Genomic DNA, 17,757 nt, shown 5'->3' on the forward strand with positions numbered 1-17,757 from the left:
ATGGAGCTCCCAGTTTAAGGAGGAGGGAGGATGGGTTTTGAATCCCCATTTGAGAGATGAAGAAACTAAGGCTAAAAGAGGCTCAGTGCCTTGCCCAGGGTCACACAGCAGGCGGGTGACGGGAGACTCTCTGATTCCCAGGCCCCTCCTCTTTCCATGAGGCCACACCCTGACTAGAGCATAGGCCCAAGATGGGGTGGGGAAGAGGGGAGGGGAGCAGGGCCGAGAGTGAAAGAAAAGGCCCCAGGAATACTACAGGTCCAAGGGAGGGGGAATCTGAACACCCTAGGGAGGCCAGGAGAAACGGCAGCAGCCAGTGCAGGAAGATTGGGCGGCGGGGGGAGGGGGTCACACAGACACTGGGGTCTCTCCCGTGCTCCTGCCCAGACAGGCAGGCTGCTCCGAAACACTTGCTCCAACCTGCACGAACCTGGTTATTGGCAATGCACCGTTCACAGAACCACTGAATCCGTCCAGGGCGGGCTCTGATTCCTGGAGTCTGAGAAAGCAAACCACCAGAGAGCAACATATCACAATTAGCCTCCATCAAAGCTATGCAATGTAATGATAATCATAGTTATGGCATTTGTTAAGTGTTTCCTAGGCACTTTGCGCTGTTCTATGCACTGGGGTGGTTACAAGATAATCACGTTGGGCAATCCCTATCCCACATGGGGCTTGCAGTCTAAGTTAGAATGTGGGGCAATTGACGCTCATTTTACAGAAAAGGGATCTGAGGCACAGAAAAGTTAAGTGACTTGCCCAAGGTCACACAGTAGGAGATTGGCGGAGGTGGGATTAGAAGGTGCTCTGATTCCCAGGCCTGGGATCTGTCTACAAGGCCACGCTGCTGCACCATTTCTGCCTTTGAGGCTCTGACAACCACTGCCTGAGGGTTCAGCCCAAACCGGTCAAAAGCAGTAACAGCCCCACTGCCTGAGGGTTCAGCGCAAACTGGGGTCAGAAGCAGTAACAGCCTGTCCATTTTCGTGCCAAAAAGCTCCACAGGTCGAAATGAGCTTTGCCAGGGAGGAGGGGTCGCGGCTCGTTGGGGCCGAACCTTGGGACTCGACATTTGGAATCATTTAGTGTCTGGGAGCAATTCCCACAGATCCGCTAACACTTTCTCTGACCATTTCTGCAGACCCTGCGCAAACGCCCCCAAACTGCTCTGAGAACCACGCTAAGCGGATACCAGACTGTTGGCTTGGACACCCCCACACTTCCCACACGGGGCATGGAGTGGGAAACATAGTACCTCGCCCCCATCTTATTTTCACAAAACTGCCAACAAACCCCAGGGCAATAGGGACGGGCACTGAGTACATCGGGGTGGGGGTCGGCACGTGGCTCGCCCCACTGCTGCAGGGCCAGGGCGGCTCTGCGCCCACCTCCTCGGTGTCGAGGTCCCCATGATGATGAAGGACTTTCTGAAGCAGCAGCAAGGCGACCGACTGCTTGGAATCTTTGACTGGGGGTGGGTGGGACGGAAGGCAGGGAGAACTGTCACATCTGGCTTATTTTTTGGGTGGGGAGAAGGGTTCCAGGCAAGAGGTGGAGATGGGGTATGGAGGAATGAAGCACAGGAGCAGCCAGGGACAACGACTGAGATGTGTGACGGAAGCGAGAGCCTCGAAGCCGACCGGACATTTTACGCTGGAAGTGGAGAGAGGTGGGAAGCCATCGGTGGCGTCTGAGGAGTGGAGGTGGGTGCAGTAGGGCAACTCTCAAAGAAAGGGCATCTAAGGGCAGCACAGACTTCTGGGGGGCACGGTTGAGTGCAGGACACCCGGAAGAAGCCACGGGACCCAAGCTGAGAACCGAAAGATGGTGAGGAGTCAAGGAAGGCCCTGGGGAGGCGGGCTGGGTCCAGGAGGGGAGAGGACACAAGCAGTTTTGGGCACGTGATGCTTGAGGGAGCAGTCCCAGAGGCAGAAGGAAATGCCGCCCCAGTCTGAGAGCTCCCAAGTACCCATTATACCGGTACCACCGTTCACCCACACTGAAGATTGGTTCACCAGCCCATCCTCAACGGGCTGAGCGAGCACGGGACCAAGTGCTTGGGAGAATTAGTACAACACAGTTAGAAGGCATGATGCCTGCTCTCATGGAGCTTACAATCCAGCAGGGGAGCCAGATGTGTGTGCGTGTTAGGGAGGTGGTGGTGGGGGACACCCGAGAGCTTAGGCGGAACAGAAGGCTGAGGTGGCAGTTGGCAGCGAGAGGTTCAGGGATTAAGCAGGGGCAGGGGAAGGCCTCCTGACTCTAAGATGCTCTGGTCCTGCTGAAAAAGCTGTCCAGATCGATCAAACAATGATATATGATTGACTAAGTGTTTACTGTGTGCAGAGCACGTACTGAGTGCTTGGGAGAGCACAACACAGCAGAGTTAGAAGACATGTTCCCCGATCCAATCGGCCGCTTCCTTCCCTTAGGCTGTGTTTATTGCTAATGAGAAACAAAAGCCAGGAGGGAGAGAGGGTTTCTGCTCAAATCAAGGCCAGGATCGAAAAGGCGGGGGACCCTAGGAAAGTATAATTAGGTTATCTGGGGGGCAAAAAACTAATAATTTTGTACACACACTTTTGGGGGTCTTACTGTGGCTCTGAAACCTAAAGGTCCTCCAAAAATGAAAAAGGGAAAAAACAAAATTTTTTGGATCAAAAAAGAAAACCACCAAAGAAGCTTCCTACAGATGGCAAGCTCATGATGGGCAGGGAACATGTCAGCTAATCCTGTTGTACTGTACCCTTCCCCATGCACTTAGTAGAGTGCTCTGCCCATTCTAAATGTTCAATAAATACCACTGATTGATTGATCTGGGGCTTTTCTTTGTTCCTTATTCCCCAGGCCATGAAGATGGGAAGCCAGAGACCTGCTGGCCAGGGGTGCTGCAACCTTGCGGGGCTTTTGCATGATCTCCAAACCACTGGGCAGACGGCACAAAAATCCAGTAATCACAGTGTGGTCAGTTTCTGTGGCTGCCCTTTTGACTTATCAATTTCAGGATGCAAAATTCCAATCAAGCCTAGAGAAAATATACTAATCCGCAATCGACTAACTTTGTCACCTACTACTCTGCTAAGCTGCTTACACAAGGGGAGGGGGTGTGCTTAGAAAAAAGAAGAAATGTTAAATTAAATGCCAAACCGCCGCAAAGCAGACAGCGCTTGTTTGGCTGATTAACTTGAAGACAAGCATTACAAATAAATCTGAGCCAGGACTGCAAATTAAATTCCAGTGCTTTTAAGAACAAAGAATTCCTTGGCAAAGAGGATTAGCAACTTTACACCCAGGAATGCCCGTTTAATTTAATTGTTCCACAATCCAAGAGTTAATATGCAAATATCATTTTGACACAAAACAGCGAATTCCACCAAGGAAGGAAACCAATTCAAACACCATCCTGGCTACCCCTTCTGTGAATGGCAATTTCCCACGAACGAGGCCCCGGCTGACCGAGATCCCATTCTTCCGCCCTCGTTTCTGGGGGACGGGAGGGGAAGGACGGGATAGGGACATGACTTTATTATCCAGACTACAGAAAGGTTAACACTTCATTCATTCAATTGTATTTACTGAGCGCTTACTGTGTGCAGAGCACTGTACTAAGTGCACCGTGGCTTCCTTACAAGCCTCCGGGGTCGAGTGAAGAGAGAGAGGGCAGGGTTAGGGTCTTACCTCAATCACCTTGCGGGCCTCCTTGTACTTCCCGGTCTGCAGGAAGGCGAAGAAGAGATCATACAGCATGGACATCTCTCCCTGTTCCTGGCTCACAAACTCCATGGCTGAGGTGGAGACAGGGGGTGGCGGGGGGAGCACGCGTCAGCCCACCCCGCAGAGGGACATGGAAGAGGCGGACAGACTCCCCGTGACGATTACCCGCGGTGGCCTTCTGCCCGTCAGCACTAGACCATGGGGCAAGTTCCTGACAAGGGGTCACCGCACCATTACGTGAGAATGAGGTTCCTGGTCTGTGCTCCCCCCTCCTGACCCCCCGCCACCCCCGAGTTCCCCGAAAAGGGCCCACCCTCTCCCCACGACCCAGCTCACCCTTCTCAATGAGATCAGCTTCTCCTTTTTCGATGAGCTGACAGAGCACGTCGTGTATCCTGGGGATCTTCTGGTACTTCTTATAGCAATCCATGGAGGCCTCTAGGGCGGCCTGGGGGTTGTTCCTCCGAGAGGGAGATAGATCGATCCATCAACCAATGGTATTTACCGAGTGCTTATTATGTGCAGAGCACCGTACTAAGCACTTGGGAGAGTACAACATGGTTAGCAGACATGTTCCCTGCCCACAACGGGTTATCAACGGGATAAAGTGATAGGGCAGAGGCAAAAAAACCCATGAACGTTCGGCTTCCGATCCTTGCCTGAGATCTTGATGCATTTCTTCTCACGGGCTGCTGGGCCGGAGGTAGGAGGGACAACGGGGTCGGAGTTCTGGACTGCGATGCTAAAGCCCCCTCCCTCATCACCAAACCTCTCTCCCCCAGCCCTCCAAGGGGCAGGCAGACCCTACCCTGTCAAGTGAGTTACTAGGTCCAACTGCAAGTCAGTGACCTTGGGAGCAGAAAGAGAAGCAAGACAAACTAGAAGGGGGTGAAGAAAGATATTTCAAGCCTCGTAGAGCTCAGGTGCGTACGCACATACACACACACACGCATGCACCCACATGGTCAAAACATTCACCAGAAGCAACAGGCTTTAACTAAGAAAACACTGCCAAGCTAGCTGATGCCCAGGTCCATTAAATACTTCCGATTCGGTTTCAAACCACTGACGTTTCGGTCCATTATACAAATTTTATGTTGTCCCAGGCTGAATTACTATTTTAGTTCGATTCGGATTTTCAATTGGGCTAAAAAGTACAACAGGCGTGCAGGAGGAAATGATCATTTTGTCGTGGGAATAGTGACACGGTGAAAAGGAGACCGACTCGCTGGGGCTCCTCTCTGCCTCCCTGGCTGAGTCCTGTTTACGGTGCATCCCCCGGCACCCTACGGAGGCATTTCAATTTTTGTCATTTGGGGTGAAGACTAAATTACAGGTTAATTTCAAAACTGAAAGTAGATGTTGCAGGCTAGATTACTGTCACGCAGAACTGCTCCTGTAGTTACCGCCCGCGGCCCGCTATTTTCTCCTCGCTTCCTTCGGAGGCAAGTTCAGTTAACACCTTGATATCGATTCGCTGAACTCCAGACTCCTCAATCACAACAGAGGCTAATTTTTAGGCGACAGATCCAGCTTTTCGTCTCGGTTTTCAGAACAGGGGGGTATTCGCTCCCTTCTATTCTGGGAGCATTTAAGTGAATGTTTTTAGGTCAAAGCTATCAATAAATGAGTGAATAATTGGAGTGTCAATCAAAGAGACACATTAATAGGCTCGGGTATCTAAATGTATGCTTCTGAAGATACTTATACCGTGTGATCGGGAAGGAAAACGGAGACAGGGCCCAAAAAAAAAAAAAAAAAAGCCAAGCGGGGTTATGGGTTTTGCAGCAAATAGCACCTCTGAAGGTTACCCTATGAAGCCGCCACCAGATTGAATCTGTGTTCTGAAAGGTGGGCCTGCTCAAAACCATGCCTTTCTCAAAGATGACCGCCCAAAGCCACTCGGCCAGTGGTGACCCAAGAAGTGACAACTGTCAGGGGCGGAGAGGAACGACACAGTTTTGGCAGTCATCCAAGAACGGCCCATTACTGGGTCTCAGGCCCGTCAGACCTGCCCGATCTCCAGTTCCACCATACCGGAGGGCAGGGAACTGGCCAGTCCAAGGAGAGGGGTGGATGGCTTCTCTCTCATCTACTGAACTAGTTTTTAACAACTAGGCACAAGCTGGTCTGTCCGTTCGACATGAGGTTCGGGGAGCAACTGAATAGGCTACCAAACATCCAGCTCTGCTTCCTCTGAACCTTCATCCGGCCCGAGAGAGCCTCAGGGACCCCTAACAAAATTGCTGCCTCAATGCGAACAGCTCCCCAGAAACCCTGGAGATTCCGCAGTGAGGACATCCGGACAACGGCTCTGGCTGCCAGGAAGCCCGGTTCCACCAGGACTTTTCCGTCCTATGAAGCACGGTGGGAGGGCAAGGGCCTCGATTTGACCCTGGTCCCGCCCTACACAGGCATCCCCCCACAGACTGAGGAAAATCCGGCTTGCTCCCGCTTGGGCTGAAATGGCTCCCACACTCACCGATCTCTGGGAAGCAGCTTGGAACCTCGCACCACCCCTCACCCCCCTCTCCCACATTTGCGGGAAATAGCTCCCCGCTCCTGAGGGCCCCGCTGCTTGCTAAAAAGAAGACTCCAAATATTGATTTTAATTGGAATGAAGTGCTGCCACGTTATGCATAAAGCTTTAGTGAAGAGGCAATTTACCTAAGGGGTTTACTGATTGAAAAGCTCTCCAACCTGAAATCACCAGGGAGGGGGCTGAGCAAGGCAAAGGGAGAAAAGACAAAAAAAAAAAAAACCGCCACTCTTAAAACAAATCCCTCTCTGCAAATCTTAAGCAGATATTACTGTGGGGGAAAATCAATTGGGGATGGCACAATCAGCTTTGCAAAAATTATTCTGTTAAGCAAACTGGCTCATGAAAGACCTAGATGTTTCTTTCTGCTCATCAGCTGAAACGAGGGACCTTGAAGGAGACTGGTGTGGCAATTACAACTAATCCTCCCCCCAAAATTAACTGTGTTGAAGGCTTTGTAATTTCCCTAGGTACAATTTAGCTGTCACTTACTTTAAAATTTACTCAAACACGCGCTCCGAACAGCACTAACTCCACACGTCAAGTGCTTTCCAGCCAATTGAGTCTAAACTGGGAGTCGGTGTTAAACAACTGAATGATTAGACAAGATAGCTCATTTCCCTGCTCTTTTGTTCAGAATAAAATGCCACATTTACATTATCGGGCTCAACAGGATTTTCTGACAGAGGGAGAAAGGGCCCTGGCGAACACCGTCCGGACCGAGCGCATGAAGCCTGCCATTTCCCAATCACCCTTCAGAAAGCAATAGCCATGAATGTAACTTAATTACGACCCGATGATCCTTGACGAAAAACCATCTTATCACCGTCCTGTCCCCGAAGGGCAGACCGTCGGCTTTTGTCCCCTGGCACCAAGGAGGCTAAATCCCTAATTGCAACAATGGAGCCAGCCTGCCCTAATTCTCCCTCCCACTCACCTGGCCCCGGGCAGCGAGGGCCCAGTTGGTGGAAAGGCGGGGTTCAGGTGAGGCCACCATGCGTTGGAACCCTCCCAGGCTTTTCTGCAGTGCTCTGCACATGGAAAGCGCTCAAACTGATGGTGGAGGGGGTTCAGATGTTGTTTCTGAGGCCACTCGGCACGAAGAGGCCCATCCTCTGTAACCTGACGGAACTCCTGGGGCCGCACAGCAACGAAACGGCACAAGATCCTATGGGATGGTGGGGGAGAGACATGGGTCCCAGGTGGGCCCGGCAGACCAGGTCCAAGGCTCCGGCTTCAGGTGAGCTCAGTTAGCAAGGTGGGTTAGATCGACATCCTCGACTTACTCTGAACCAGAGAGCCCAGTGGGCTGTGGTCTGGCCTCCCCATATTGCCATGACAGCTATACACACTGGTCCGCACACGCTTCGTGCATGTGTTGCCAACAAACCAGCCCCTCCTGACTTAGCCCAAGCCTAAAACGAGCCAGGATGGCAGCGGGGAGGGCTTGGTGTCCAATGGGATCGCATGTGCCATTGGTCACTAAGACAACCTAGCCATCAAGCTTGGGAAATTGGGCCCATCTAATTGTCAGGCGACAGCCACAGCTGGCCACAGACGGTGTTTGCTGGGGACCTGCTGGTTTTCGTTTTCCCACATAATCTAGCATCGTGTGCCACGGGGCAAATTGGCTTCCCAACCAACATCCGGGTTGCAAATCGGCCATTATTCACTGACTGCTCAAGGAAGGGTGGCATGAGCTCCCTCATGGCCAGTGCCGGGCCTTGGGACTTCCTGGGGCGGTACTCCTGCTCCAGGCAGGCCCTTCCCCGCCCAACGCAGGGTGAACCCGTGGACAGAGTCAGGCTTGCATACAGGAACCTGAATTTGTAAGCAGACTGTGAAGCCCCTGGAGGAACAGGCACCATATCTTTTCTCTCCCAGTGCTCAATAAACAGTACTTTTGTTAAGCCCATACTTTGTGTCTAGCATTAAACTACGTGCTGGGATAGATACATGATAATCAGGTCCCAAACGGGGCTAACAGAGCAAATAGGAGGGGGAACTGGAATTGAATCCCCATTTTGCAGATGAAGGAACTGAGGCAAAGACAAGTTACGTGACTTGCCCAAGGTCACACGGCAGATGAGTAGCAGAGTCAGGAATAGAACCCAGGCCTTCTTACTTCCAGGCCTGTGCTCCTTCCACTAGGCAGCATTTCTATTATTGCAAATACTACTGCTACTATCAATCGGTGGTATGCACGGAGCACTTGGGAAAGTGCAGGATACAAGAGAGTGCTGCTACTACTACTACTACTACTACTACTACTACTACTACTACGCTTCCAAACAATTAGATCTAGCAAATTGTTCTGACTAGAGGTCATCTGAAATTTTTTTGGATGGAGAATGAAGAGCTGCTTGGTCCTCTATGATCTTCCTGATGAGGAACTGATCAGTTTAAACAACGTGATGGACTTCTGGTACTGACTGTGTCAGGTAATAAACCTCTGAATCAAAAGATCAGAAAACTTGGGAAAATCTTGACTAGTTAAATGCCATGGCCAGACCTGCTATCTTTGTATGCAGCGGTGGAAGGTCTCAGGGGCATTTAGGCTTGGGCGAAGAGGTATGAGACCCTGTCCCGCACCACACCCCCCGTCCCGCAGACTAACACTTCCAGGCCATCTACCAAAGCCAGTAATCTACTGAACCCAGGATGGCTCTGCAGCTGAGGGTCAAGGGGGCTGAAAGCAAATGGAGGCCCGGGAAAGATCCTGGAGGATGCCACCACATCCAAGTGTCAGCCGGCAAACGATTGTACCATGGTGATGGCACTCTGACAGGCGACGAGAGAAAATACAGCACATTATAAGGGTGGGCAGGTTAGGGACTGTCCCCACCCTTGGCCTGCTGGGCTTGGCTCCCAGCAGGAAGAGGAATTGGGAAGGGAATCCTCTCCTGCTTCTATCTTCTGCCCCCTCCCTCCCCCTTTCCAGAGGTGCCCTCGTCGATCCAAAACTTGGAAGAGACTTGTTCAGCTCTTTCCACATTCAGAATCCAATCATAAGGAATTGAGCAAAGACAAGCTACGGATTTGCTCCAGCTGTCGTGGAAGGGTCGGGGATGGAGGAAAGGAGCTGCGGGGCCTTTGGAATAATAATGATGGTATTTATTAAGTGCTTACTACGTGTCAAGCACTGTTCTAAGCCCTGGGGTAGATACAAGATCATCAGGGTGGACACAGTCTGTGTCCCACATGGGGCTCACAGTCTCAATCGCATTTTACATTAAGTAACAGGCACAGAAAAGTTAAGTGACTCACCCAAGGTCACACGGCAGACAAGTGGGAATGGGAAAAAAGTGGGCTGATGGCTAGTTTCCATTTTAGATGACTGGTTTTCCCTGGATACCCCGCCTTCCCACCCTCCTCCTCATCCCAGAGGTCTGGACGGGAAGTTGAGGGGAGAATAAAGATCTTCAGAACCAAGGATCGATCGCCAACCAAGCTGGTCCTTACAGGCGACTCCAACTCAGACTGACACCCTTGCTGAACGCCTGCCCGGTGGAATGGACCGCTGTGGTGGTCGGGCTTGGAGCCGTCCCTTATTCAGGGGTGCAGAGTACGATGGTGATGCCAAGAAAAACTAGCTCCTTCCCCAGATTTTCCTATCTGTTCTAATGCTCCACCTGGAGTAGACTAAGTGACGTCTTTGTGGGAGGCGCTGGGTGGAGTCCCACTCCTATCTACTGAGCCTGGAGAGGGCCCTGTGTCAGATCACGTGTACCTTCATTTTCTCCCATCCAAGATAACCTGTTCTCGCTACCACATCATTTCTTCTTGAACCGGGGGCAGAGGGAGAGGCCAGGAGGAAAATCCTGAGCACTGGGCCTAACTTGCCTTTGATCCTCCCAAACGTCAATCCCAAATGGAATCCCAGCTACCCCCTGCAGTGTTGGGAGAGTTGTACACTGGAGAAGCCGTAACTGCAGGATCCTCACTGGAGCAAAGCAAGGGAGGCCAACACAGTTGGGAAAACGCATGCACAGCAAGGAGCCCAAGGAGCAGAAGACTGGGCTCCAAGATGGCTCGACAAAGGGACAGTGGTACTCAGATTTTGCCATCTCTTCATGGGAGTGTCTGCCTGGGTAACACCCGGGGTCAGACCGCTGTGTAGCAGAAGGCCTGGCAGGCTTGCGGGGGCCATGCATGCAAAAGGGGAGAGGCCATGGGGATCAGTGTGTTGCAGGAGGGAGGCAGGGGTCAGAGGAAACTCAACGGTTGACTTCTGAAAGGTCAAAAAATGCAGGTGTGGGATAGCCCAGTCGCCTTCAGGTACGTAAAAGTTGCTCCTGAAGGAGAGCAGGTATCCTCGGGAATGACTTGAATGCATAGAGAAGAAGCGTGGCTCAGTGGAAAGAGCCCGGACTTTGGAGTCAGAGGTCATGGGTTCAAATCCCGGCTCCACCAATTGTCAGCTGTGTGACTTTGGGCAAGTCACTTAACTTCTCTGGGCCTCAGTTCCCTCATATGTAAAATGGGGATGAAGACCATGAACCCCCTGTGGGACAACCTGATCACCTTGTAACCTCCCCAGAACTTAGAACAGTGCTTTGCACATAGTAAGCGCTTAATAAATGCCATTATTATTATTTTATCTTAATGCCTGGAAAAATCTACAGAAAGTCTTAATTTTACAGCTGACTCTGCACATCCACAGAGGAAGGCAGGCCAGAAGGGAGGCCAGGAGACCGGCGGGCTTTCGGTTCCATAGCCAGGTGCTTTTACTGTGGTATGATTCATGGCCCTGAGGTTGAGCAGGTTCCTACTGGCAGAAAACATCCAGCACAGTACGGGGAGAAGGGAGGGGAAGGGTTACGTCGGAGCTGCCACTACCCTAGGCGGACTTCAAAAGGCAGCCAGAAAAAGGCCGCCAAACTCTGCTCAACTCCAACTAAGTTTATCGCATCAGCCCAGTGCGCCACACTTCCAGTTACTCCGCCTTGGAAACTCCTCAAACTACTACTGTTTGATGCTGAACTAGGTATTTGGGAATTCCTGACCAAGTTTGACTACCTTGTGATGCCACAGCTGGGCAGGAATTGTCAAACCCAAATCACGCTTGAAGGACAAGGAAGGGGAGAAAAATTTAAAGAATTCCCCGGTGCCATCTGGCTCAAGAATGAAGGAGAGAAGGTCCCCAAGAGAAACTACTCTTCAAGAAGGAAGTACAAAGCGAAACATATCCCAGGCAGCATATCCTGGGAAAATTTGATGCGGAGAACAACATCTTCCTGAGGGAAGTGGAGGTGCGAAGATGCACTTTTCAGTGATGGAGCCACCATTTCTCGCTTCGACCATCTGACAAGGGCCCAGCCCAGGAAGCCCACTCTGGCTAACAGCAAAACACCCCCTTCACACCCTGCCCTAGGGCAGCTGCTGGGAAACACGGGACATGGAAGTGAAGCACAGCTTAGGCCTCAGTTCCCCATATCTCTGGTCCCAAAGCCCGAGTTCTCCCGGCGAAAGGCAGCATCGGGGCTCAGTGAATATGGGGGGCAGCCCAGCCCCTCAACATCCCCCCACCACCATGAGGACCCCCAGAGATCCCGGCACGCACTTGAATGGACTTGACTTACTTTTCAAGGTGGACTGTGACCAGAGGGGAACACAGGTTGGTAGTTGGCTTCGCCAGCCCCAGCTGCAGGATGGCTTCATGCAACTCTTTCACAGTGTCCGCTTCCCCTCGCAGGGCGGCCCCGTTCAGAATGTGGAAGAAGGATGTGACTGTGGTGTCTTTGATAAGCACATCCTTCTCTTTCATCTCCTTCAGAATGTTAATCGCGTCTGCGATGGAGCAACACAAAAGACCCTTAGGTAATTTCGTGGAGGGAAAACAAACCGCTATTAAAATGGCATTTCAAAGGCAGCGGGAATGTAAACTCCGCTGTATAATGCCGATTTCAAGTTAATTACTACTTGCATTTCTAAACGAGACTACAATTATAAATCCACAATAGCTTGGTTTTATCATTTCGAGGCAACTTGGACTGCAAATTAGAGCGGGGGGGGGGGACCTTGGACTGCAAATTAGAGCGGGGGGGACCGGGCCCCTTTTCTCCGCATCACCCCACACGGGCGGTCGCCCTGGGCCCGCGCGAGCCCCTAAATGGATGCTTTTACCACTGGGCGCTAACATCTGCTAAATCGTGCCATTGTTTCTTCGGCAGATGGCTTGTCACCAGGCCAGATAATAAAGATGTGTTTACACTGTACATACAGCCACGCTAATGGTCTGATACCGATAGGGCCTGTTTGCTGTGCCGATACTAATTAGCCCAGCGGAGCCAATGAGAGCTTTCCGAGAGGCGGCGCGTTAAAACATTAAGTTCATTAAGCTTCATTAGGAAAGCAGAAACAAACATTTCTGTCTAGGGAATGAGCGCCCTATCCTAATGTTGGGCTTCGATGCCGGACGGCACGGTTGCTTTATACCCGAAGAGCGGGAAGCGCTGGATGAATCCTTGAACAACCAGTTCTGTGGGGTTCAAGGGCTTCCTAGAAAAGAAGGGGGACCCGCTTCCACCTCAAAGCCTCGTGGGGAGCAGCCCCGGAAGTGATAGCTGTGCTTCCGGCTCCTTGTTGGGAGCTTGGAGATCCCCCGCCCGCCCCTTCCTGGGTTCAGGATGGGCCGTTAGCCCAAGTGCGTCCACCACCGAAGGGATGAGGCCATCATGGCTATCGGGGAGGTGGCTTCCGGGAAACCCTGGCGAGTCAGCCCCCGTAAATGGCTACATCTCCTTCAGTCTGTCAATCAAACCCCACGGATCGACTCACCCCTCACCCAAACAAATGTAAACAGAAACCTAAGGGGGTCAGTGGGGAGAAATCGTGCCTTTAGGACACCCATGCTTTTCCCCAAAAGTTCCCCCCAAATCACTGCTGGAGTCTCCGGACTTGGCAGAGGTTATGTTTCTGCGTTTTCTGTTCAGCCTTCAGAGCCTAAGCCACAACAAAGCCATTAGTCTGGGCACAGCCGCAATCTGTGCCATAAGTCATGATCTTCAAACTCAATCCAAACAGCGGTGCTAATAAAAACGAGCTGCAGAGAGGCAAAAGGCAGTGAGCTGTGCAAATGTAAATGACAAGCTCGCCAATCCATTAGAACTAATGGCCTGCACTGTCCAACAGTCTCTGGTTGAATTCACATGCAAATTTGTATGCAAAATGTCCCAGCACTTTGCAGGACATGATATACCATTAATATCAACTCACATTTTTATTCTAGGTGTAAGATCCCTTTATCATATAGCAAAATAGACAACGAAAGAAGTCGGCTCACCCTGCAGCTGACTCTGCTTCGCCAAGACTTTGACCAGCGCCACGTACTTGCTGGTGTCCAGAACGACGGTGGGATCTATCCGGTCGCTGGAGAGAAAGGAGAGGGGAAAGATGAGGTCCAGGTGGGTGTCGACGGGGCACCCACGTGGGAGTCCAGAAAAGCCGGTCAGGGCTTGTGGTCTCCCTCGCCCCCCAAAATGGGTGCGAGTCCCGAAGACACAGGGATGGGTGACTGTGTCTGAGTCCATCCCCTTAGGCCTGGCAGGGGCCCGGCCTAGAGGCAGCACTTCAGAGGCCAACCTTACATGGCAGGGGTAGGGACATCACTGCAGACCCCCTACCAGATTGTCACCTTTGAGCCCGAAACCCAGGAGGGCCAGTGTGGAGTCAAATGAGGGAGCCCATTCTCCCCAACACCCTAAGTTCCTCCCGGGGACCACTGAGGAGCAGGCTCGGAGATGGGCATGGGACCCAGGTGAAAAGGCCACCACAGGGGTAGCTAATAATAATTATTATAACAATAATTGTGATATTTGTTAGATGCTTACAATGTGCAAGGCACTGTACTAAGTGCTGGAATTGATAAAAGCTAATCAGGTTGGACACAGTCCCTGTCCCACAGAGGGCTCAGAGACTCGATCCCCATTTCATAGATGAGGCAACTGAGGCCCGGGGAAGTGAAGTGACTCGCCCAGGGTCATGTAACAGATACTTGGCGGAGCCGGGACTAGAACCCAGGTCCTTCTGACTCCCAAGCCCGGGCACTCTCCACTGGGCCACGCCACTTCTCTCTGAGTTCGTGCTCCTCCCAAGGGGCTTGGCCAGCTTCTGGGGAACGGGCTCAAGAGGTACATAACCGCCCCACCTCTGGAAAAAGTCCAGCTACCTAGCACCCATTCCATGAGCCCACTGGGAACACAATGGAGACCTGATGAAAGTCTGAGGTACCCTAATCTGCACCAATGAGCCTCGACCTCCCATTATGTCGCCAACTTGTACTTCCCAAGCGCTTAGTACAGTGCTCTACACACAGTAAGCGCTCAATAAATATGATTGATTGATTGATTAGGCAGGGTAAACAGCTTGCCCGTTCTACAGGGATATGGAAGGGGCTGCTGTTGGCGCTGGCGACCTTGGAGACCACCGAACTGATGCTTATTCACCCAATCGGCCCCTCGGCCCGAATGCTCCCCAATTAGACTGTCAGCTCCTGGAAGGCAGGGATTGGGCCCACCAACTCTAATGTACCGTCCTCTTCCAAGGGTTTAGTTCAGTGCTCTGCACAAAGTAAATGTGTGCTCATTGTGGGCAGGGAATGTGACTGTTGTATTGTACTCTCAAGTGCTCAGTACAGTGCTTTCCACACAATTTAGTGCTCAATAAACACGATGGAATGAATGAATAAAAGCGAGTGACTGATGTGCGATTTTTGGAGAGAAGTTTGCCAAGGAGATATTCGGAGGGCAGTAAATATAGAGGAAGGAAGTGGAGACAAAAATGGGCACAGTTGAGCAAGCAAGGTACCCAGCGACACTGCGCCCGATGTGCAGGGGGCAACCTCGGCCAACTGAGGCACCACCGGGCTGTTTTCCCTACAGCCAGAAAAGAAGCCCTGATATCTGTCCAGCCCAGGCTCCTGGTCAGACCAGGCATCTTGTGGAGACCGGGAAAGGAAACCGATTTTGGTTCCAAGAGTAATAACCGAAAACAGGCCCATCCCCACGCGCACCACTGCCACTGCTGCATAAAAACCAGTCCAGGTAGGCCTTGCACTGGGAAGCGAAAAGGAATAGGTGAGTCTTGAATGTGAGGTTCTCCCAGCCGAGGCCACGTCTCCGTGCCCCTCGGCCCGGACCCGGGCGGCCGGACTCACATGTCTTGTTTCAGGCTCAGCGCGTCGGCGGCGTTGTCGTGTCGACAGCACAGGTTAATCAAGGCCGCGTAGCCACCGATAGCCATGTCTGCCTTGTACTTGGCCTTCACGTCGAGGGCTTTCTGCATATCCTAGCAGGGGGGACAGAAGGCCGCGGTGGCGTCGGCTGCGGGCGGGCGGGTACTGAAAACAGCTGCTGCCACCTGCACCCACCCTGGCACTGCCTTCTTGAAGCGGTTCTATGGCTCGGCATAAACTTGCTCCAGGCCCAGATATCCCGCCGGCAGAAATCGCTACAGGCTGCCCGGCCTCGTGTCCCGAAGTCGCGCCGGTACCGTGCCGGGACCTGGCACGATCGGCCCCGGGGTGAGACAGACCGGTGCCGACCCCCAGCCCGTCCCCCCCGCACCGCTCCCCTAGCCCTTTATCTCAGAAAGAGATTTCCTCCAGCGGCAAAATGGAATTTCAATCCCCGCATTAGCAGTCGGATGATATTTGACTTGCAAATGACTCCTGCACGTATCAGTTGCTTGACAATCGAGATAGAAGAGCCCAGAGCCATGGCTTGAAAGGACATTTGGCATGTGTGATAAAGCCATCACAGCTGCTACGATCATTCACTTTGCAGATGATTGTAAACAAACTTCAGCAACCCCAAAACATGCCATTCAAGGTGTAACAAATGAGTTCACCTCTTCATTTAATTGCATTTGGCGCTCGGGCTTGATTTATGGCCATTAACCCCGCTGTACTGATAAATGGAAGTGGTGCAGGGGGGAGGGCGGTGAGGCCAGACCTCCGCTTTCCCAAAGGGGCAGGGGCTCTGACGCTGGCGAACACGCGTACGGCTCCGGTTACCTCTTCCGCGCAGAGCGCCAAGATGAGTTGTTTCAGAACATCCCCAATAGGCTCCTTTTCGGACTTCAGCCTCTCCAGCTCCTCCTCCAGACTCGATGACTTGTACGGTGTGCGCTAAGAGAACGTTGCGGAAGAGGAGAAGTGGTGGGGCTTGAGGAGAAGTTGAATGCCCTCTGCCTCCCTTTCACCCAGCCCATCTCACAGCACCAGGGCCCCGGAATATGGGGGAGCTTCAGACCTCGACAGCCTTGCCGAGGTGGGGTGCCGCATACGTTCTTCTGCTGCCTTCCAACCCCGGACCTCCTCGGCACCCGCACCCCCGACCGCCCCCAGGGACCCCTTTCCGACGAACCGCTGCCAAATGGAAACCATTTCCAAGTAGCACGAGGAGATTACTGCCAAATGTATCTCTGGGCCGACAGATGCACTCTGATCTCCGAGGCAATGTAGACAGAAAATGTGCTCGCAGGTCTACTTACTTTTCTCAAATCTATGTGCTCTCTGTCAATCAACAAGGCCACGTCCTAACAGTGAAACACAGAAGATAAAAAAAGAGGACGTCAGGCCGCCCGGGCCCGCGGATCAGAGACCGATGCCAGTTCTGTGCTGCCGCGCACCCCCGGCCGCCCTCGCAGCTGAAAGCCAAAGCCACTTTCACTTCCCGGGCTGGGGGGTGGAGAGAGATGCATTTTCTGATAGAGTTTCCACAGCCAAATGGGAGGCAAGATGAAAATGGCCATGATTCAAATTGGAGCCACTGTCTCCTGAAGATGAACGAACATTAGGAAGTGTTCCCTGGTCTGGGGAAGGAGTGGTCTGCTACACTGTACACACTCGAGCACACGCACACACCTTAATTAATTCAGGAACATGATGGGCATCCAGCAGATTGCGGATGCCTTTGAAGAGGTTTTCAGGGATGGTCATGTTCTATAAGAAGAGGGGAGGGAAAACAAAACAAAACAAAAAACACCCATTGAGTTTTGAAACCCAACCCAACTGAAATTTGTCTCACAAAAATGATCTCAGACATAATTTAAGTCTCCAACTCTTGCATGTCATTGAGAAGTGGTCTGGCTGGACTTAAAAGCAGCAATTTCCAATCTAATAGATACATGTCAGCCAGGATGGGCATTATGTAGCAAAAAATGAAATGGTACCATCTTCTTCAGCTGATGGAAGTATTGTCTCAAACGCTCCTCCTTGGCCTGTACCTCTGAGTCACTCATGCTGTCAATCAAGTTATAAAGAAAATAGCCAACAGCTTCTGCGGAAGAACCCAAGAGAAAGCATTCCACTGAAATTACTGAGACTGTCATGTTATCAAGATTAATTTAGAAGAAATCATTTTGGTGTGAGATGTCACGGTGATGAGAGGCTCTGAAATGGCAACAATGATCACTGAGGCATAGAGATTATGTGGTTTGGGAGCACATATCTAACTGGTGAGTGAAAGGAATATTAATTATTTTCAGGCCCAGTGACA

The 17,757-nt window shown here is 51.9% G+C and overlaps 1 protein-coding gene across 1 annotated transcript in view; it reads right to left on the reverse strand.

The window, feature by feature from the left end:
- The window catches only part of LRPPRC (leucine rich pentatricopeptide repeat containing), a 68,877-nt gene that overhangs the window by 16,241 nt on the left and 34,879 nt on the right, over window positions 1-17,757 (reverse strand). Inside the window, exons 17-26 of the mRNA XM_038751174.1 lie at window positions 17,432-17,538; window positions 17,124-17,201; window positions 16,751-16,795; window positions 16,272-16,385; window positions 15,414-15,544; window positions 13,542-13,627; window positions 11,839-12,046; window positions 4,054-4,178; window positions 3,682-3,788; window positions 431-499 (exon numbers count right to left, since the gene is read on the reverse strand). Of these exons, the coding sequence (XP_038607102.1) occupies window positions 431-499; window positions 3,682-3,788; window positions 4,054-4,178; window positions 11,839-12,046; window positions 13,542-13,627; window positions 15,414-15,544; window positions 16,272-16,385; window positions 16,751-16,795; window positions 17,124-17,201; window positions 17,432-17,538 (1,070 nt within the window). The remainder of the gene's footprint in view (window positions 1-430; window positions 500-3,681; window positions 3,789-4,053; window positions 4,179-11,838; window positions 12,047-13,541; window positions 13,628-15,413; window positions 15,545-16,271; window positions 16,386-16,750; window positions 16,796-17,123; window positions 17,202-17,431; window positions 17,539-17,757) is intronic.

The sequence above is a fragment of the Tachyglossus aculeatus genome, chromosome 9 (genome assembly GCF_015852505.1).
Source record: "Tachyglossus aculeatus isolate mTacAcu1 chromosome 9, mTacAcu1.pri, whole genome shotgun sequence".
NCBI lineage: Eukaryota > Metazoa > Chordata > Mammalia > Monotremata > Tachyglossidae > Tachyglossus > Tachyglossus aculeatus.